Consider the following 23042-nt stretch of genomic DNA (forward strand, 5'->3'; position numbering starts at 1 on the left):
ATATCAGTCTACCAAACCACCTGTTTCATCTACAAAGGCATGTGGCAGACATGAAAGTAATGTTTTTGCCTCTACATTTCTGCCTGAAGAACCAGAAGCTTTAAGGTTTGATTTGCTTCAAGTTATTCACATCAAGTTTCTTCTCTAGTAGAAATCATTTTGTTTTTATCAGCTGGATAGTTAGCTAAATATTTTGACACAGGTCAAAAACACCAGTTAATTCCTCATTCATCTAGCACTAAAATGAAAATACACAATTGTGCATGAAATGTTAGTTAAAAATTATATTAAAAGATGGACAAAGTGGTGAAAGCTATGCCTCAGAATTAAACACCAGAAATCCTCCTGAAATTTATCTATGATATAAAAATCTACAAGGACTGGGTGATTTCACATAACGTGTTACTATGCACATGGTGAACTGTCATGTAAATATGATTTAAAACTAGAATCAGCTTTGTGATGTTTTTTTCTCTCCTCTTTTGCCTTTTGATTTCAAAAGCTGAGCATCCAATTGTGGGGGGAAAAAAAAGTCAGAAATTCAGAATTAGGGAATATAAAAGCAAAATAAAAATATTAAGTCTCAGGTAGTAACATCACACCACACTGACAAGCACGTTGAAGCAAGCACCTCCACTATTAAAAAATAACAAAACAACCCAACCAAGACACCTAAACCCTTTCTTTCCTTCTGGCTCTAGGATATTCTTGTGACTCTTGACTGCACAGTTTGAGTTTCAGTCTCTTGAGAAATGCCCACCAGCAAGAATTTTAGAGGAAGAAGACTTTGGTTTGAATATACTGAGAAGTTAGGGTTTATTTCCTGGCTGAAAGATTCACCATCTACAAAACCTGAGTGCTGTCCCATTGGTTTGCCATGCTTTTGAATTAAAGTAAAATAACACTATCTTGTGCTACAATGTTCCTTCCTCTTTCTTTTTTTTTTTAGCACACCTTCAAGATGAGTTTTATACTTCAAGCTTCAAAGTACAATGGAGAAACAGAAGTGTGAGGGTAAAGAACTTCCTCCTAAATAGAGAATAATCTGGATAAATACAGAAACAAGTAAGTGCCAGCTGGAAACTGTAGTCTTTAGACCACAGGCTGTATGTGGCACGTAGGCATCTAGATCTTACTGCAGACAAGAGCCTCGTGACTTTGGTCTCATTTTTCACTTTTCTCTTGTAAATATTGCATTCATTTGCATTGCCAACAATTCCAGATATTTTATGGTAAGTGATTACTGAGTATGCAAACCAAATCATCCCCACAGTCAAACCTTTACACAAGGCAACTTCAAAAGATAGTATCAGCTTGGGGCTGAAAACTGCTGGGGATAGAATAAACAAAGCATAAAATGGGACATTGAACAGGACATCATGAAAAAGTGATAGCAGTCAAGATACAGTTTTGACACAAGCTTGGTAAAGTCCTAAACTTGAAAGACTTGAGAAGAACAAAGGCAGCAATGTGGAAGTAGGCACTGTGTTTCAGAAGGGAACAAAATTAAGATATATATCCTCCAAATCCCAAATTATATTTCTGGTCCAACTTTCAAGAACTATAGAATTTTACCTCCTAACACACATCGGAAACCATCCCCACGATAACCTGCCTTGCAGTGGCAGCTGAAGGAGCCGAGAGTGTTGTAGCAGAAAGCATCCGGATGACAGCGGCCCTGTTGACATTCATCTACATCTGTAAAAGAAAAGATCAATCTCAGGTGACTGCTCCTTCTGATGGACAAATCAGAGTGATGAAATAAAGTACAAACCTATCACATTTCCAGGCTCCTATTTTAGGGCAACTGATTAGACATACAGACAGTTCTTGGGAAATACATCTAGTACAGAAATGCAAGGGAGATAAAAAGGGGGCCAAAGAAGGGGAAGGGGAAGCATGCCTGTATTTTAGGTTCTCCATCCCAGCAAATCCCAAGATTCCCCTCTTCTAAAGGGCAATAGGCAATATTAACTCACACAGTATTTTAGAGTCATACATGTCCATATTTCCCAAAGAAATGACTTAACATAGCAAGAGAAATAGAATTTTGTTAGCCATGTTTCCAACAGGTAATTAGGTAAAGCTCCCCCACTGCACTCAGACTGACATGAAACAGAATGCAATTTTTTTTACATAATCAGAGTATTACGTTTCACCATGTTTGTAATTTAAACCAATACAGTGCAAACAGTTGCAGCAGACAAAGGTCTGCAGCTGCAGATTCCTGCAGTTGTCTCATCTTGGACCTTCTATGAATCAAACATTGAAGAGAAAGAGAAATCCTTAATAAAAATTTCTGCCTCAGGGACTCAGACTAAGAAATTTCTTACTTGAAATGACAAGTAGATATAGGACACAGCAAAGACCAGCCCAGTAGTGCAATGCAGAGCATCAAAGCGCCACAATAAATGGTGCTACCCACCCTCACAGGCTCGCCCATCTCCGGAGAAGCCAGGGAGGCAGGTGCAGATGTAGGCAGACCCTCCACTGTACACACACTGAGCACGCTGAGGAATGTCACAGTTGTGTGTGCCCCTCTGGCAGTGGTTTACCTCATGCTCCACAGCTGCAGGTTAAATGTGTAAGAGAGGAGATGAAAATCCAAACTTTCCTTCACAAAGTCTAAGCCTCATAGTAAGTTCATACAAGAGAACAACATCTGTGAAAGATTACAGGAGAGAAAGGAAACAAGGAACTGAGGGGGTTTTGCTCTGGGGATTTGGATTTCTTTCTTTTTTTTTTTTCCTCTGAAATCTCCCCTTTCAGTGGTGTTAAATCTTATTAATGTTTTACAATGAATTGACTGTGCTCAGCACCACACAGGTGCTTGTTAATATAGAATGGGGCAGAAAAGCTACCATAGTGACAGATCCCAATATCCATATCAGCTTCGGTTGTGAAAAGGAGTCCTGAATGAAGAAATGTAAGGCATCACACTGAGCTAACTCACATGTTAGCTAAGTGGCCAGTTCACAGCACTGGCAATTATTTAGGTAGGTGACCTGCTACACTAACCTAGTACTGACCCAGGGCTGCAGTCACTTGGCAACAAATAGGAGCTGTGACTCACTCAATGGGAGATAAAAACATTTGTCAACTACTGGAGAGATCTGGGACCAGACCTGCAGCTTTTCATAACTTTCTCATGTTGACAGCTGTGGCTCTGAAAGCACTGCACTACTTCGCACATAAATTGTTTTACGAAGTTGCTGGAGCTCTGCCTATGCTTACCTATAACATCAGAGAACAGGGAAGGAAATCATGGTACTTGAAATAGGAAGAGGTAAAATACTACAAAAATTTTGGGCCTGAAAATAGGGTGTCCAGTGTGTACATCTAGGAACAGAGTTCCAGCTGCTCTAACACTGAGGCTGTCTTTACACAATTATGACAAGGATTTGAAAGGGGGCCAGGACATGAGTCTACAATGTTCATTTCATCACAGCACACAGATGGAAACTACCACAGTGTCAGCAGGGAAATAACAAAAATCTTCTATCAGAGCCATATCTGAAAACACTCATTTTGTCTGTTTCTCTGGAGGAAATGACATCATTGTTAGAATCATTAATATCTTTATTTGATGAAGTAAGTTTCAGATTAAAAAGAAATTAATTAAAAACAGTATTATAAATACATAAGGTAAGAGCTGGACCTCAGAGGGAGTCTCCAAGTCTTTCTGTTTCTGATCCTACAAAGAGGAGGACAAGATTTATTTACAACTCTCTTATAAAGCTACTTAGTGAATCACACAGCTGGTATGAAAAAAAAAGGCTGGTTCCAAAGGAGCTGAGTCAGAGCTGCTATCCCAGAGAAAATTGCAAAAGCACAGAGGGTTGCTGTTGCCCCTTTTGGGGTTCAAATTCTTGGTAGGTTATAAGACCCTCCACCGTGAAAAGATTATCATGACATGTATTTTCAATCTGTTGGGAAACCAGAGTTTATCTTCCCTCTCTTCAGCCTTAAAAATGCAATTTGTTTTTAGTTGAAGGAAGGGATCAAACTGAAATCCTTCAAGCTGGGCAAGGAATTACTTAGCACTTGCTAAAAGTGGAACATCAGCTTCATGGGAAAGTGGTAGAGTGAAGCTGGTGAGGTCATGGCTGGAGGGAAGAATGTTCCCTTTCAGGTCCAAGTCACAAAACTTCAGTTGGACATAACGGAAGGAACATAAAGCTGCTCTTCCACATCTCACCCTATCCCTTCCAGTGGCCTTGGTAGAAGGAGCTGCTTTTTCTGACTGTTCTGTGAGAAAGAGAATTAGGGTGCACTGTGACTTAGGGAACAGACGTGAATTGTAATTCATACTGGAGCAGAGAAATTTGGCTTGTGAGAGAGTGTAATACACAGCATGCAAAGTCACAAACTCCGGGAAAGTAATGCTTCTGTCTGCTGTAAGATGAAGGCTCCTCACTCTTTGCTGAAGAGCAGTCTTTGCGATAATGAGCAATGACCTGGATGCATTAGCTGATCAAAGGGTAGCTAAACTTCCACCACAAAGCTGTCACAACAGAAGCAAAAAATCCTCGGCTGTTATCACTTCTTTCCAAAAGAAAGAGGAACTTCCAGCCATACTGGTAGTATAAAGTTTCCAGCCATACTGGAAGAGTGTGTATAGATTTTTTTTGGTACAGAATTACAGATTGCAAAGAAAAATTCTAACAAGAAAAAACATAAATCTCCATCCTATCCTGACAGTTGCAGCTCTAGAGGCAGAGTCATTATTCCTTTTTTGTCATTTGTCATTATCTCTCTTCTATCTACCATTTGTAGATTCCTTTTTCCAAAAGGAATTTCTACAACTTGAGTGAAAAATGGGGCAAAGAGGAAAAAGAAAAGATATCGCTTGTTAGGAGAACCTTAGTCTAGCAAAGAGAGATTAATTCAGGCTTCCTCCAGAAAAAGTTGTTAAATTACAGAAAAATAAACTAGTTTAGGTGACAACTACTGAATTCGATATTTAATGGTCCATTAAAAAAGAGCTAAGAGCCAAATTGCAAATATTTTAACAGTGAAGTGATCTGAAGCTACAACTCTTTTTCATCATGATAAATTATCACTTCGGAATAAGTCTGCAATAGCCAAGACACATTGGTTTAGAGCTGTACACTATCTTGTCCAAGGGATGAATTTGTAACTGAAATCTCATCTGTTAAATTGAACTCTGGATTAGACATTAGCAGCAAAACACAAATCTCCAAAAAGTCCAAAGCACAGCACCTAGAAAATGCAGGAAAACCCAGTAATCATGAGCTGCAGCACAAAGTCCTGAGCCCCACTCATGCTAAAAATCAGCACAGATCATGAAGCAGAGTTTTCTATCCCTGTGAGATGGATCACAGCCCAAAGGGTGGTGGGCAATGCTTTTCAGAAACATGAAACTCACCAACACAAGTCTGCCCATCTGCTGCAAACTGGTATCCCCCAACACACTCGCAGCGGTAGGTTCCCGGCTGGTTGTTGCAGTCTGCATTGCTGCCACACAGCCCTGGCTGCTCTGAACACTCATCAATATCTAGGGTGTTAAAAGGATCACAGTTATTACAAAAATGCATTTAATATGGATGCCAGAAAAACAGAAACTGGGGAACTCCAGGTTAATAGCCGTCTTCTGTACTTCTCTCTATCCATGGCTTGGATAGACCATACCTCTTAAGAGATATTAATAACCTGAAAATAAGTTTTGAGGTAACTGTGACCTCAGTTAGTCTGCACCAAAAAGAAGAAAACAAACCAGGAGAAGTTCTATCGTGGAGTAATAAGGGGATGCCACAGGAAATTGCAGAAGAAAGAGAAGCCAAAGAAAATGCAACCTTAGGTGATCAGAAGCAATGATAACTACTGGGGGAGCATGTACTCTAGGAAAGGCTTCCCCCTTCATTATCCATAGACATCTCTAATCCACTGCTGCCCAGCTCACAGCATCAGGGGTCTGGAAGGGACAGAGTGATGCCATTGTTTTCACTAGCAAGTTGATTAAAAGGTTGGAGTGGAAGGAGAGTTGTGCTTTGGGTTTTAAAAGCCCCAAAACTTTTTTAGGTAATAGGAATAACAAGTTTCATTAACACACATTTTTTCTTGAAAACACTTATTAGTGCTGTGATTTGATTGCAAGGCAAAAACCAAACACACTAGGAATACAGAGTAGAACGAACTGGGAAATATGAGTCTTTTGGAACAGAAATGGATTTTCAAAGTAGATTGTGAAAAAGATAATTTCAATGAATTGCACATATCTGTGCTCTGTCGCATGTGCATTTCCTATTTCTCATGTCCCTTGAGAACTTTTAACCTAGCTGACTCATTTTAACCAGAACTTACAATACAGTAAAGTTCTCACAACTAAGTTTCCACATATTTTATAAAAAGATGAACTGGGTGGGAAAGATGCTTTGCAAGATAGGAAAACATACTCTTCAAGACAGACAAACCTGCTTACTTTGATTATTGAGATACATAGCCCAGCAACCCTCTAACCTTAAAATCAGCTTCTCAGGGCAGTTCATTTTGCTGGAATGGCTAGTCCTGAGGGTCAATATACCCCAAGCAATATAAATTCTACACTAGCTTTCATTTTGCAATGCGTTGAAGTGTTTTGATACCGTAACAAACGTTTCCATCTCCGCGGAAGCCAATCGAACACTCGCAGAAAAAACGATTCCCAGTTCCTGGACGGCACACAGCATTGGTGTCACAGTTATGAGTGCCAGTGTAGCAAGGGTTCCGGTTAATATCAGCTGAACCATCTGGCAAGAGAGACCATATTTAGCCTTGATGACTCTGTCCAAGTAATAGCACCCAGTTAAGGCCAGGAATGAGGTTCCAGGTTTAATGTGCTCATAATGCACATTAAACAAGGAAACACATTTTTTGCATCAGGAAGAAAGGGCCTTGCAGGTGATATCTTAGATATGTATTTAATAGCACCTGTATTCCTTGTTACTTAGTACAGAGGACTACTGAGTTTAAAAAGAGCCCCAAAAACCTCGCTAAAGAACAAGATAGAAAGAAAATTCATTTTCCAGTCACTGACACAAGACTCAAAACATGATTCCCAGCAGCTTGGTTTATTCATTTAATTAGCAGAACTTTATTTTATAACAAACAAAAGTGAACACAGCCTGGTTTTGTACTCATCTGGTGTGCATTTTCAAATAATCTCCTTGCTTTCTTTCTGATATTAGTGGAAGCTTGGACAGCTCATCTAAAAAATACCTTTCAAAAGCAGCCTACAATTCAAAGATAAAATGCTATGTTTCAAGATAAATTATAGAAACTCATCCGTAAATCTCATTCCCCTCTTTTGCTCTCTTCTCTCTTTTAGGGGGGGACAGTGTCCCCCCAGAAAAAATGAATAGAGGAACTACAAATAAGGTAAAGATGAACAACACACTCCATGCATCCGAGTGTAAATAGTTTCAAGGTGGTGTATTGAGAGTATTTCAAGGAATTAGACATAAACCCCAGTGACTTTCAACAACACAGCATCACTTAAATTCTCTTTCTCAAGTAAAAATACAAATTTTCAATAATTCCATTTCTCTCCTTGACTGGTGGATCTGGACTGCTACTAAATAATGAAATTAATTCATGTAACTCATTAACACCCATCTAGGGCAGGCTAAAAAAAAAAAAATGGATGACTGCTCTTAATTGCTTACAAAAGAGAAAAAGCAAAAGTTGTATACCTATCTAAAATACGTACCACTGATGGGGCCAATGGAATTGCTCATGGCGTATCGCAGGATCTGCTCGTCCCTGTTGTACAGGACAAACACGCTGTCCACCGAGAGCTGCTGAGTGGCAGGAGCAGAATGGGGGGAGTCATCATGGATGCATTCATCAAAGGAGATGGTCTGGCGCCACTGATAGGCACCCGTGTAGGTGGCAGCCACTCCATCCCTTTCTGGCTCTGTCACCGTGTACTCCCTCGAGGACGATGAAGTGATCACTGTGACATGACAGCAAACACACTGATCAGAGCAGAGACTAAAAGCACCCTGTCAAATGCTATCTGTAGACTTGGGATGCAGTCTGTGTAGTGCAAATGGGAATTTCAAAGGCTAGAAGCTGTGAAAGGGGATGCATTTCCATGCAAAGGAACGAGCACTGGAGTATACTTTGTTCTCAGGATCACAGTTTTTAGAAATGAGTAATTTGATATATTTTGACATATTTAAAAAATTCAACTTGGTGGATTTCTACGTAACGAAAGGAAAATTCAACTCAGCAAACTCAGATTGCTTTAGGCTCCTTTTCAGATCCCCAAGCTAAGGACAGTCATCTCACCAGCCTAAACTACACCCACTTTTTAGTTCATTGTAGGCTACTAGCCTTGGATTTTAACAGAGCCCTGAAGAAGCTGCATGTCTGAGAGCTCCTGCATGCTTCACAATAGTTTTCTGTACTAGGAAAAATTGTGAACAAAACTCTTCAAAAAGATCTGGGCTTGTGGATCTTCCCACTGTAGGAAGGGTCCTCAGAACACCAGTATTCTTTGTTTGGACACCAGAACACACCTATATCAATCCACTTGCAGCAGCTGGCTAAAGCTGGATTTCTGCTAAGTCCATTAGATATGCCATAGGACAGCAGATTTGCAGCTGTTTGAGTCATCTCCCTCCAGCCCCTGACTTTACCTCCATGGGAACAGCATTTCTGCCAAGTAGACAACTGTTCTGTAAAGCAGATACTGTCCAAACTCTCAAGCCGTTCAGCACAAAGCAGAAGCTTCCTGCTGCTTCCACTTCCTCCTCCTCCCAGTCCAAAACAACAGGCAAAGCACAAGCAGGTTCATTACTGACTACCAAACTCAGACATTAGTGAAAATAAGGCAGTGATGATGTAACCACACTATTTTCTAGCTCTAGCAACCAAAAGTGCACCCTTGGAGAAAAGTGCAGTATCTCCAGAATTCATGTGCACGTGGGTGCGCCACAGGCTGCTTCATCTGTAGTATTCATCTCTTTGATGGCTGGCTGGCCAGCAGGAAAACTCCAACCTCACTTCTCCACTTTCTGTATTGAAACACCCACCATTTTATCCAGGAAGAGGAAAGCAAAATAATTAAGCAAAACAAGATTGTCCTGTAAATAGTGAATGAAGAATGGTTCTCTTAGGAAACCTAGGATCGGTGAGAAAGCAATTGAGAGAGAGGAGTACTGAAGAGACAATGCAGGAAACTGATAAGGGAATTAAGAGGTAATTTCCAATTGGTTGTTAAAATTCAGCTCAAATAATACTGATAAATGCTTGCAGAGTCATTGTAATGAAGTTCACGTGAGACACAGTGGTAAACAATGGGTTTAGTCTCAAAGATCACAGCTCACTTAATGACATTACCACAAAAAGCTATACACCAGTACAGGACTAAAGGGCTGTGGATTTACAAAGAAAACCTTTACTCCTCGTACACTGCCATCAACAGCATTAAAAAAAAAGGTCAGCAAAAAGGGAAATCAAGAGTGTTTTGCAAACAACAGTTCAGAGAAAGTTAAACCTGTATGTTTTTGATGAAAATATTAGAAATATTTGCACTGTCCCACTCAAAACCCACCTTCTTTTGATACCTTTTCCTAAGGGACAAAATGCAACTTTCTAAAAGTCAAAGGGTCCTAAATACACTTGTTAAAAAGTAATAAAAGAATGTTTTTCAGATTGTCCTAATCTCTGCTTCGTGCACTTTCTCATCATTTCATCCTTATGGAACCTTACCAGAACTAGAGGTGTGGTAGAGTTCGGTGTAGGGCTCTATATGGACTGATGACCCAGATGGGATCTCAGGTATTCTGCCCTCCATTTCTGTGCTGATGGTGAGGTGACCATGTTCATCAATGCCACTGAACTTCTGCTTTACAACCAGCTTCTCATTGTTGCCAAGAAAAGTTACTTCTGTTTGCCGTGTAAACTCACCACCTAAAGAAAGATAATTGGTTTAACACTAAACATAATAGAGAGGTTTCCAATTCCTTCTATTCCAAATATGGCTTCTAATAGATAAAATATAAATTACTATTGTCTGCAAGTGTTGATGTAGCACAATTGCTAATATCTTGTGATTCTAATGAAATAACTTTCAGAGGCATTCTGATAATATACTTGGATACTGCAAGCAAATTTTTTTAAGAACTGCGCATAATAAATCATAAATCCTTGCCCTGAGGCATTCTTTTTAATAAAATTAAAAAGAAGTTCTGACTAAGCTAATAGCAGTAGGCCTTATCCTACCATTTAAAAGGACATTTTAAAGAAAATTTCCATTAGGAGTACAGAGAGTTAAAAAAATCAAAATCCAGTACATCTGTTTCGAAATCAAAACCAAGTGGAATGTATGTTGTAAATTTCAGAACAAGCTTCAAACATACCAAATCCAAGAAAATCCCAAACTAAAAAGTTGTGTTCAACTGAATTTATATTACAAGTCTGTAAAGGATCAAATTTTCAAGAGAAACACATGTTCTGCTAGAACAGATTGAATCTACAGCTTGAATTCACAGCAGCATAACCAACCAGATTTGGCCTTAATCTCTTATGAAAAGCTCAAATTGGGAGCAGGGGTTTCCCTCAAACTAGCTAACAGAGTCATTTGCATGCCATGCAGCAGCTGTTTCTGTTAAGTGCTTCAGACCCTCAGGAGGTGAGGTTACTGTTTCTCTTTTGCTCGGTTGGTACAATCAGAGATTTAACAAGTTAAAGCTCTTGAAGACTTAGGAGAAGCTTTTTATAGTAACTATGTACACTCTACTAACAATTCCCCCAACAGATCTTTTTAAAAAATCACTTTCTTGAAGAGAAACTGCCAAGTCAATCTTCTCTCTAACACTTAGTTGTTGTACACTGAGAGTAAATTAAAAGGTCCATTGTCTATGTATTGTAAACAAGAAGAACAGTGAGAAATTTGATTACAAAAAACACATTTTGCAGCTCAGAATAGATGTGTGTTTTCACCCTATATTGATTCTAAATACAAATTTCTTTTCTATCAAGATAGAGGAAAACATAGCAATTTTGAACATTATTTTAATTTAGAAGTTACCAGTAATGCTGAATCCATTTTTATATCCTTGCTGTTCCACAGCAAACATCCATCCTATGATACCTCCAATAGAGGCAAGAGGTAGTAAAGAATACCCCAAAGTCTCTGGGATTGTGCTGATGGCAGTGTAGGCACGTCCTTGATTCATCACAACATAGGAGTGGAGATCAGTGTTCTCAAATACAATTGGGACAGGGTTGTTTCCTACAAAGATTCTTCCTCTGACCTTGCCGTTGACTCTCTGAGGAGAACCTGGCAAATAATACAACACATCAGAACCAAATAACAGCATTCTCATACTCTCCAAGGAACATGTCCAGAGTGTTTGCAATGTTCAGTGCTTAGTGTTGAAATAAATGGCAAAGAAATACTCAGAGTTCAGACAAGAAATTGCCACGTGCTCACTTGCTTATGTAGTCACATGCAAGTGTCTTGTCTTATGTGGATGATTAAATGGTCAAATTTGCCTCAAGAGATGCTCTTTATCATCGTTGAAAGTTCTGTCTGCAAAGATACACCGTAACACTTATGAAGTTATCTGGCAATAAGTGGCAGACAAACTCCTTAGGATCACACTTCATATCGATACACACTGAATGCAAATTTGTTCATTCCCTATTAAGAGACTAATGTCATTAGGCATTAGAATAATTTACCTGTTATTCTAATCTATTACATTTCTTGGCTGTGAACTACTGGCCATTTTGAAGACTGTCAGTGTTATACAGAAGTAGCTATTTTGGATTGCTAATTTTCTCCTGTTTATAATTTCCTACATGGAACTTTTAATTTCACTATTATCAGATCCTTCTTTTCTTTCTATGGAAAATCCAATTTTATGAACTGACAGCTAAGTATTAGGTTTTGCTTTCCTGGTTTATAAAACACAGTCTTGCAGTAAACTATTTGAGTTGCTGAAACGCATCTGTGCTCTGAGCCAAATCACTATGAGGATTACAAGTGTATACATAAGAAATTCCTTTATGGATTTTACACGGGAACAAAGTTTAAATGGGTATTTAACAGAAATCTGTCAGATCACCCTTTAGTAAAGCAGCTTAAGAATCAAAGAGGAGCCATGCTCTTTGGTTCAACGATCAAAGTTAATTTGCTCATCACTTTGAACTGCCCATTTCTAGAGTGAGGACCATATCAGATTATAACACGTTGGAACTTCATGACTAATTCTAGGAAATACCACTGGATGTTATGTTTTCTTTTAAATAATGTCAGTTACAGAAGAAGTTTATTTTTTCCAGAAAGTCACATTAAAATGCATAAAGCCTATAATTGACCACTCAAAATAATTTGCTTCACTCAAAAAACCATTTTAAAAAGTAGAGCTCACTGATTCAAATGCCTTTCACTATATCCCACTGATAAGTCTTTCAAAAAGTTTCTATCAAGTCTTTTCTGGAATTGAATACAGGTCACGTCATTCAAGACCTCCATATGTAATTGTTGCTTATGTTTCTAAATTTCAAACCAGTTACCTTCTGCTACACACTGTCTGCCATTTCCTTTGTAGCCAGCAATACAACTGCAACAAAACCCACTGGGATAATCCTTGCAAAGAGCGTGAACAGAGCACTGGTGACGGTTGTTAGCACAGGTCTCTTGGACATCTGTGTGGTAGCGAAACACTGTGGAAAATAAGACCAGACATTTATATTTCATGCACTTACCGTGGTATTCACATATCACTGGACTAGTTTAAAAGTATCTCTGGGCTCACTTGATCAGATTTTTATTTTCTCTTTAAGGAAAGCAAACTATTGCAATTGATATTAGTTAACCTTGCAATAGGCAGACAACTTCCTACTATTTTGTAGTAAACCTCAGGGCTTCAGCTGTCTTTTGTTGAATTATTGTCTATTGTTGAATTATTTAGTTGGAAAACTGTTTAATTCTGACTTCAGCAGATCTATATTTACACAGATCAGTTAAAATTCCTGTCAAAGCTAAACACCTAATTTTTATTTGTCCTTGTTTCTGAATCAAAACAAAAAGGGGACTTTTTAACTTTAGAACAAAACATATCAGTACAGTACCCAGGACCATGCAGCAACTGATGCACTCTATAATCCTAACTGTTTTACCTTGTTATTTAATGAAGATCGCAATTCTCACACCTGCTTCAGGAAAGAATTAACATCTGGGCTTGCAGTCACACGCCTCTGAAATTTCTAGAAATGCTTTATTAGAACTTAGAATTGCTAGTTCCACCCTTCTAAGACTTGAGGCCATGAAAACCTAGCCAAAAAAAATTACGACAGCTTCTATTCCCAACCTCTATTAAGTCATCTGTATTCAGCAACATATCTGAGAAAGGTCTGTGAGCTTGACTAGGGAACTAGTTTACTAAACCGGCAAAAACTGCATCCGAGGTGACATCCAAATTAACTACCTCAATAAATAACACAATCTTATGACAGGTGTCCAGATTTTCAGATATTAAGCAAGTGCGAAGGAAACATTGCTTTTTTGGTAATTTAATTTCCTTCACATGTCTTTTTTGCAGCCTGTCCAGGTTAAAAGAAGCTCAGCTGTACCAAAGACCTTACCTATTCCAGTTTCATCAAATTCTTCCACATCTATGACTTGAGGTGGCTGTGGGGGGAACTGCTGGATCCGAAAGTGGCGAGGTGGAGCTTTTGCTGTCGGGAAATTTTGAGGACTGTAAAAAGACTCAGTTGAAGGTGTTCCTGTTACATCTTGGTATGAAGTCAGAAAGTCTTCTGCAGCTAGCTGAGGAACACTGTATGCGACAAGGTGCTGATCCTCTTCAGTGCTGTCTGTGCTACTTGTGATATACTGCTGTGTTATTTCAGTGGAACCATAGTCAGACATAAAGGGCTTAGAAGTCATCTCCTGGTCTTCTTCGTTGGGCTCTACGCTCTCCAAAATATTGCTGATGTTGGCAGGCATGATACTGTCAGATGAGCTACCAATCTCGAACACCCAAACGCCCTGCTTCCCAGCATTGCTGCTTCTGTCAAAGAGAAGCACAGGCCAAATAAAACAAGCTGTGTGGTATTCCTAGCCTACACACAATGTTATCCTTCACTGCAAAGTGTCAGGACAAAGCTGTCTAATTATCTTACCTACATTACATACTTACCTACAGGTACAGTTTATTCAGCTGTGGAAAACCCCTGACAGTTTGGGTAACTTTTTTTCTCCTCATCCAAAACACTGTTGAGAATTTCTAACTTTCTTGTCTCCAAAGAAGACAAGATCAGGAGAAGTTTTTAGGGCCACAAAGATCTTGCTACCACTTACTAAAACTTTCTAGCTCATTCCCTTTCCTGATAGTTCACTCTTTCTTTCAAAAACACAACTCACAAAAGCAACCTGCCCAGGATAGATTATGAAGAGTTGAAGTCTAAGTGGTACTACTTATAGAAGAACTAAGTATACTGGAATTCCTACCAGTAACAATGGGAATATGGACTTTTAACAAATTCCACCGAAGTCCTCAAGGGGGTGGATATTTATCACTGGCAGATCTTGTGACTTCCCATGCAATGGCTAATGGGATCTTATTAGTTCTCATTGATTCATGCTACGTTTAAGAAAACCATGGAACTCTGATGTTTTCTTGAGGAGTTTAAACAAAGCAAAAAGCATACTTGACAAGCTTTCTAATGCTGTCTTCATCTTCTGCAATGACATTGTAGGATCCTGGGTTTTCCCAAAAGTAGTAGTTTGTAGAGGCTTGACTGAAGCCAACGATAGCAGGAATATTTTCATTGTCCTTCTTGGAGTACGTGCTATAGAACTGCAAGCTATCTTCTGGATAAAGGAAAATAGCATAGGAACTGGAATCAGAAGAGGCTAAGACAGCCTGGAATGTGTTCCTCTGTGGAAAAAAAAAAAAATTAACACACTTTTACTCACATCAAAATAGTTAAGAAAAAGTAATTTTTTCTTTTTAAATGCAAAATGAAAATCAGAATTTTCATTAAAAAGAAAAATTTATCAAAAGTAAATTAAATCTGTAGGAAATAGTCAGATAGGCTGCCCAAAGCATAACAACTTTAAGTTCTGCAGTGCTATAGGACGCTATTTCATTTCCTTAAAATAACAGATGTGCTAGACTAAATAAAAAAATCTGTAAACAGAATGTTTGAAGTTCAAGCTTCATGTTGCTCAAGTAATTTCCCACAGGAACACTACTGCCTGCTGTAGGAACCACTGGGACAGCACCTCAGACATCAGCTGTTCATTGCTATCAGGGTGCAGTATTATTACTATAAACACAATGCTTGTGCCAAGTTCAGCAAAAGAAATTGGATGTTGACATAAAAAAAATGTTTTAAGTAATGTTCTCATCAACTTTGATAACTATAATACAGACTTTATAATCAACTTTTATAACAGTATACAAAGTTACATATCCTTGCAGGATAGTACCCGCATGGTTTAAAAAGGGAAAAATGATTTGTGAATAATAACAAAAATAACCTTTAGCTGTTTCTTAACCCAATACTAACTACAAAACATGAGCTTTTGCTAAATGCAATATCATCTGTTCAAAATGGGCTTAAGTTCCAACTAGTCCATATAGTTATCTGATTTTACATAGTTTGATGTCAAAATTACTTAAGAGTCTTTTGAAAAATGCATGCCAGCAGGATTACATTTCACAGAGAGAGGTCAGGATATTCTGGTTCAGTTATTATCACAACACACTTAACATTCAAATAAGAGTCATTAGGAAACAACTAAATCAGCTATGTAGTTTCAAGCATTATCTTTTGAATTAATAAAACATTATTAAAATAAATCTCAAATAAAAGTTGCGGAAACTTCTATTTTGCTGCAGCCTTTTCGATGATGATGTACATTCTTAGGTCCGCAGAATTAATTTAAACACACAGAACTTCAAGCCTTCAAAGCAAAAGGTTACAGTGTAACAACAGTGTAACACTTTAGCTGAGCATGTGTCCAACATGACTTAAAGCTCTGATTAACATTCACCTTTTCTTCCAAAGCATGATCTTCTCCTGGTGCCTGGAAAGGAGCCACAAGCTTCCAGGTAACAATAACAACACTGCTGGGATCAAAAGCAGTCTCAGGAAAACCTCTTTTGATATAGTCTGATGCAAGTTGCAAGACATCTGAGGATGAATCTTCTCTGTAGTACACATTTCCACGTCCATCTGTTGTGTCCAGATCAGCCATAAAAGGAGCAATAGCCCCAAAACTCACTGGGAATTGACCAAGGTATTTTTCTTCACTTGAGGGTTCATTCACTGCAATAATCCCATTAGTGGTAATCTAATAAAAAGATGAAAATTATAACACAAATTCTGTTCATACAACTGTCTCCCACACATGTGCTCCAGATCACAATATTTTAATTCCAACAGAAACTGAATCAAAAGTCAGCTTTGTATTTAAAAAGTAACTGTGGTTTTTAAGCTTGTGTGTTTTTTATCCCATGTCGGGAGTCCTGAGATTTCAGTTGCCCAAAATCAGAGGTCAACTACACAGATGGAACAGCCTTTTTTCCCTAGATAAAGATTTTAGCTATTTAAATTTCAGACACCTATTGTCTCTTCTAACAGGGACATACATAACCCTCCCACCAATGCTTCAGAAGCTGATAGAATTTCTGAGCAAAGAATAAATTCACACATAGATGCCAACCCAAAAAAACTACTCCATGCTTACATATTGTAATAGCCTGGGTGAAAGTCTTTTGGGAAGACATACAGATTTCTCTTTGCCTGGCCAAGGCTGCTTTGGTTTTCACTTCACTACAGCCACCCTCCTAGGAACTTCTCTGCTACTGTGCAAGGATTACAAGCTGCTGCTCCCTCTGAAGATATGATGTGAGCACAGAGCACAGCCCTTATACCAGAGGCTATAGAGCCTAAGAGACAGAATTTCCACAGCAGATATAGGCCACACTATAAATTCCTTTACAGTTGAGTGCCCTGACACAGTCTGGTAGGAAAATGGGTCTAATACTTGAAGGGGGTTGGGGGAAGGAATTTACATATGTAAGTGAAACTCTTGGTCTGCAAATGCATAGGTACTGACTCAGGGAGATGCAACCCATCATTGAGATGAGGATTCACAGTCAGCCACCTCTGATTAAAATTGAGATAAATACATACATATATAGGTGCTAGGGCACACCCAAGTGTGACAGCCAAACTCCACTGGCAAACCAGAGCTGGTTCTCACACACACAAGCAGCGAGCAAGACCTTGAGGGTCTGCACAAAGTGCTCACACACAGCTTTTTGTGCCTAGCCCTTCCACCAGCTGTGCTTGGCACTGACTCAGCCACATACAAATCCACCTGCAAGTCTTGGACTACCTGCTAACAGGACACATCTGGCTACCTGCAGGCAGCCAGGTGCTCACTCTAGAGCTGCTGCCACATACACAAGTGACTCAAAATGGGAGAGAGTTCCCAGAACTGTCATTATAAGCTATGAAATTAAAGCTGCAATCTCCCACAGAAAGGATTCTTGTAAGTCCAAGAAGAACAAACTGTTGCTGGATCTCTTTACACAGTCAAGATACTGTCAACATGATAAAATCTTTACAAGTGCCTAGAAGTGGGTCAGAATGGCTGCTGACTCAAACTCCAAGGCCACCTAGCCCAGTAGCCTGCCAGCTTAGAGATTCAGCAAAAGAAGACATGCACATACTTCTCCAGTGTGCCTCCAACTGCATCTACCTCCAGGGATTCCCTGTGGTTTGACTGTTTTTCCTCAGTGGATGCCTTTCTCATATTTGTTGAGTCTTCCCTTAACACATACAAACTCTAGGCATCCACAAAATCCATAAAAAGGAACTCCATGAATTTGTGACTCAGGTCTCTCCTACTTTCGTTTGTTTTCAGTCTGGCTTCCACCTACATTTGATGGCCCTAATTTTTGTATTGGGACATAAAAAAATCCTACCCAGTCTCTCCCGCTATGTAATTTCTCCTCCAGAATGACGACCCCCAGTCTACTCATGCACTCCCTGGCTAAGAGCTGCTCTCTGTCTTGACAATCACTCTTCATTGTCTCCACATATTTCTTCACCCTTTTCCACTCAAATTTGTAAACAAGGAGGCCAGTGGGAACCCACACATATTCTTCACAGAGAAATTGTGGTCTATGCAAGCCCATCAAGGATGCTGGCTACTAGTGCCTTGGCAACATCTTTAAAATCTGGACCCCCACTGCTGCTACACACAGTAAATCAGAAAAAAGTGTAGTACAATCATGATACAGAGCACTCCTCCAGACACAAGAAACACTTATGCCTTGAACTCTCCTTTGGCTATCCAGAGGGTCAGAGCATGTCACAGACCAGTGGTCAGTCAGCTTGGTGTATAACTGGATAATGCTTATCAGAAACCATTAGCTAAACTTGGCAAAATAGTTCCCACAGTAGATCAGAATTTATTTTAAATTTTAAAAGTGCCTCAGCATATGCCGACTGTATTTTCTGCAGATGTACAATTTCATTTGTAGCTAGAGCGTAAAATACTAAAAAGTTAAGATCATGTAAAAAAATAGGCGAGTTGGCTTTATGCATGAACAGTATATCTAAGGTATATAAGCAGTAAATAATCTGTGCAAACACGTTGGGAAAGCAGGTCATGTTAGAAAGGGGGAGAAGAAGCTGAATGTGAAAATTTTTATACTACTCATTCATGACTTGACAGTGACCAAAGACCCTAAGGTGAGCTATAGATCTGAGGAATAAAGAACTAAAAAGACAGCATGGGTTACCTAATTACAGACCCTGCAACTGGAGTTGGATATATAAGAGAAATCTAGTCCAGAAAAGTTCCCAGAACTCCTACAACATCTGTACACACTAGAAAAGGCTTCATATTCCTATAAAGCAAAGCTAGAACATGACCTGAAAATAAAAACCCACCAATTATACTATACCACTGGAAGACAGGATGGAGAGTGGTGGACATTTAAATCTGTTTGCTAAGAACTTTTAGCAAAGAGATGCACTCCCTCTTTAAAGTTATAAATTTAGTGGAAGTTAAAATTTTCCTTCTGCTTTCTTACATTTTTTTTGTACACAAACAGCCCTACCCTCTCCTAAATCCTCTTGTGAGAGATGACTGGAGTTTGAGGTATTTTAAACAAATTCCATGGTGTTCATAAGATCTGGTGTATGTAGATTTTGCAGCTTCATGATCCCCCATTTATGGCAGGGATTAAAATAGCATTAAGAGAAAATACAATCAGGAATTGTTAATACTGCAGAATAAAGAAGAAGCCAGAAGAAATGCCCCTCCTCTTTTCACCTCCTAGTGACATGCATCTAGCTATACCTTTCCTATTTGCTAAAAAATCTAGTGTAAAAAGTAAATTTTTTAAGGAGATGCAGACCTCATTTTTTAAAGGAGGTTTTTAAGTGAGACAGTTCAGCTTTAAGGGAATGTTTCTATAACCCAGAAAACATTTGCAAGCCATCACATGAAAATAAATAAACAAGCTGCTCAATTTGTGCAGTGATTTTTAAAGCAAAAAAAGAAACTCACCAATAATGAAAAAAAAAAAGGTTGTATCTTTCAGATTTAACAACACATTTATATTGACAAATACAGTGAATACTCCTTTAACTTCACCCTGCTTCTTTTGAGGTCACAAACATGGCTTTAAGTGTGAATCCCAAAATAAAAAGAAGTAATTTTGGGTAAGTACTGGGTTTCATCAAAGCATCATTCCTGTCAAAAGGGAGAGGGGGGAAAAGAGGCCTCAGGTGGGCGTTGTCTAAAGACAAGCTTTAGAGTAGTCTTTCCTTTTAGGGTATAACACTATTTAAATTGACAGGAACTAACATAGATATATTTTTAGCATGTTAAACTTCTGGATTACACACATAGTTAGCATACATTTGTGGTTTGTAGCAGAACCAATAACACACACACACACAATTATAGGTCCACCTCAAAAACCAAGTGAGAAGAAGAATTCAAAGTAAGGAGTATTTCTGTTAAAAGAAAAATTGTATCTCTGTATGTACAACAAAAAATTAAAGTTTCTAACAAATGAGGCACTTTCTCCCTGTTCAATGAAGAGGCATGTTATGGACTTGAATATTTCTGAATAAAAAAAATGTTTAGAAAATTTGAATTTATTTTTATAATGAAGTGACAATTGACTTAAAGCAACAAAGCTTTCCAATACAAACATGACCAACTATTAATTTAAGGAGGTAATAAAAGTAAGGATTAAAAAAATTGAACCAAGCTTGCATTAGAGGTGTCTCAATTCTTTTCTAAATGGAGGTAACCCCTAATCCTTCAATTTTTCCACACCAGTGAGTTTTAGCGTAAACTGAAAAAGCCTTAATAGAAGTGTGCTATTAAAACAAAACAAATGGAATAGTACTGGTTAGTGATAGAGTTCAACGCTATAAATTTTACAAGCAAAAGCACCATATTGAAGATTACAATATGTGAAAGTCTGTTTCCACTTATATGAAATAAAAGTGTTCTCTTCTGTCTGTGAGGGAAGATTTTGTTGCCAGGGATTTTATGACAACTTGGTACTAAACAATCTCTTCACAGAACGCCTTGCCTTTCTATTAATGTGTGCAGCTAACTTAGCTTCTCAACTGTTAAAAAAGATAGAAAGAAAATCCACATAGAATTTCTACATAAAATCATGTGCACTAAATGTCAATTGTATCAGCTTGATAATATTTACTACCAACTAGCAATACATCGGATACTCCAGCCAAGCAAGATTGTAGAGCTTCATAAATACACATTGCAAATATACAATAAAGACATGTATTGTGAAAATGCATTAAAAACTGCTCAGTGCATTTCCTTAACAGGTATGCTTCTCCTCTCCCTACCCCCATGAAGTCTGTACTGTGCTTCTGTTCTGCAATGCTTGCACATTGTTCAGTGCAAGAAAAAGCCTCTGCATAGCGTATAGACTGATACTGAAATGCCATTTATTAAAAGTGCCCATTCTTAGTACTGAGAGATGCTGGCAGAGCCCTGGAAGGGATTTGGAAATAGACACTACATGGGTATTCTTTCAGGCAAAAACTAATTAGAACTGTTCCTGTTTGAGGGCAGGGCAAGTAACAGGGTCATTAAACTAAAGAAACCTAGACTGGTAAGTCAATTTACTGCTCTTTGAAAACTCTGTCCTGTCTCTGTGGCTTACCTGACATACTACTTGTCATCTTTGCTTCTCTGTGGCTGAATATAGAGTCCACTATGTTTCAAGAATATTTTTGTGCTTTTAAAGGCATATTTTTTACTTGGTTTGACTAATCAGTGACCAAATTAGAGTACAGAAGGCAAGACAATGAACTAAGGGTCAAACTGAAGTCTGAACTCCACCTAATACTTCATCTCAGTCAGCTTCAGTGAACAACACCCGTTTTCTACACAAGCATAACCCAAATCCCTCAAAATTTTAGATTTCAGATATGATGTCAGGATTTGTCTAAGTAGTGGCAGTATGGACAATGAAAAGGAGCGTAACTTAAGTGTCAGCACTATTACACCTCAGTGTAGCATCAGCAAGTTATATCTTGAGTGAGTACCCATGAAACAGACTCAAGTGCATGGGAACTACATCAAATTTTGAATGACTGCAATCACATGGAGCTCTAGTTTCCCAAGTGTCTCCATGTAGGTTAATCCACTGAGTTGCCTCTTAGATCCATGATACTAAACCACACTGCTTTATCTGGCCAGAGAGGTGAGATGACATTTACCAGATTAATACACTAAACACATTGTGCCTTCCCTACCAAAACCTTTCTAAACATGCTACTCAGCATGTTCAATTGCTAGCATAGGTGGGGCTTAAGGGGAAAGAGGCAATGATAAAGTGTGCGGTACCCTTGCAGTGTTCTGAAGACATGCTGCCATTTTAAACTGTTCTCCTTATGGCTGCTTTTGAGCAGCTCTGCCCCAGACAATCTGTTTTCAATCCCACCTTCAAATACTGAACACCCTCCCCACCAGCTATACACATGCACACAGCACTCTGGGATGCAGATTCAGCTGTGAGACATGCACACAAGGCTGAGATGTGCTTGCAGCCCAAAGCCTGCAGTTACTATGGATATGGACTTCCTCCTCTTTGATCACTCTTATTGTCTCCACATATTTCTTCAACCTTTTCCACTCTATAAATTTGTAAACAAGGAGGCCACACATATTCTTCACAGAGAAATTATGGCCTGTACAAGACCATCAAGGATGCTTTAAGACACTCAAAGCAACGAACACCTGAGAGTGCCCAAGACATTGAGGAACAGAAACATCTCCCAGTGCTTAGAGGTGCAAGTCTTCTTGCAGGTTAGGCTGCTGGCTGGACACCCCATTTCAGTTTTGTGACTCTGGCATGCTGAAACACACAAAGCAGACCACAAGGAGGATGTTTCTGAGCCGAACACTCTGGATGAGTACAGAAAACGCCTGGGGATGGCATTCACTCCGGCTAATCGATTGCATTTTCTTTGCGCTCCTACTGTCTGTTGAATTGTCTCCCAGCGGAGGCTGTGCACCTAGAAAAATCTGCCCCCGCCATAGTGTGAGAAGGGAATTAACACGGCCCCGATATCTGACTGAACACAACTGGAACAATTAAGTTCTTTGGGCCGACCTCTGACCTCGGCACTCACGCAACCCACACGGAACCCACAAGCACCACGGCGCACCCACCCAAAGCTCCCCGAGGAGCGCCCAGGAGCGGTTCCGACCCGCGGGCAGCCAGAGGGGGCCCCACACTCACATAGAGGGAGCGCACAGCCGCGCCGTAGAAGTGCAGCGCCGTGCTCAGCTCCAGCGCCGCCGAGTGCACATCGTCCCCGGGCTCCAGCGCGGCATCGCCGCGCTCCTCGCCGTGGGGCAGCAGCTCCAGCGGCTCTGCGGGCAGCGCCAGGACGGGCAGCGCCAGGGCCAGCAGCGCCCAGCGCGGGCAGCTCGGCGGGGCGCGCATCCCGGCGGCTCCCGGCGCCCGCGGCAGCGCCGTCCCGCCGCTATAAGC

The 23042-nt window shown here is 39.6% G+C and overlaps 1 protein-coding gene across 1 annotated transcript in view; it reads right to left on the minus strand.

Moving 5' to 3' along the window:
- The window catches only part of NID1 (nidogen 1), a 43277-nt gene extending 20283 nt beyond the window's left edge, over positions 1-22994 (minus strand). Inside the window, exons 1-12 of the mRNA XM_036380906.1 lie at positions 22788-22994; positions 16022-16321; positions 14671-14900; positions 13603-14030; positions 12532-12681; positions 11039-11290; positions 9718-9918; positions 7709-7954; positions 6606-6749; positions 5390-5518; positions 2426-2569; positions 1576-1698 (exon numbers count right to left, since the gene is read on the minus strand). Of these exons, the coding sequence (XP_036236799.1) occupies positions 1576-1698; positions 2426-2569; positions 5390-5518; positions 6606-6749; positions 7709-7954; positions 9718-9918; positions 11039-11290; positions 12532-12681; positions 13603-14030; positions 14671-14900; positions 16022-16321; positions 22788-22994 (2554 nt within the window). The remainder of the gene's footprint in view (positions 1-1575; positions 1699-2425; positions 2570-5389; positions 5519-6605; positions 6750-7708; positions 7955-9717; positions 9919-11038; positions 11291-12531; positions 12682-13602; positions 14031-14670; positions 14901-16021; positions 16322-22787) is intronic.
- Between the last annotated feature and the right edge of the window lie 48 nt (positions 22995-23042).

The sequence above is a fragment of the Molothrus ater genome, chromosome 3, assembly GCF_012460135.2.
Source record: "Molothrus ater isolate BHLD 08-10-18 breed brown headed cowbird chromosome 3, BPBGC_Mater_1.1, whole genome shotgun sequence".
Classification (NCBI taxonomy): domain Eukaryota; kingdom Metazoa; phylum Chordata; class Aves; order Passeriformes; family Icteridae; genus Molothrus; species Molothrus ater.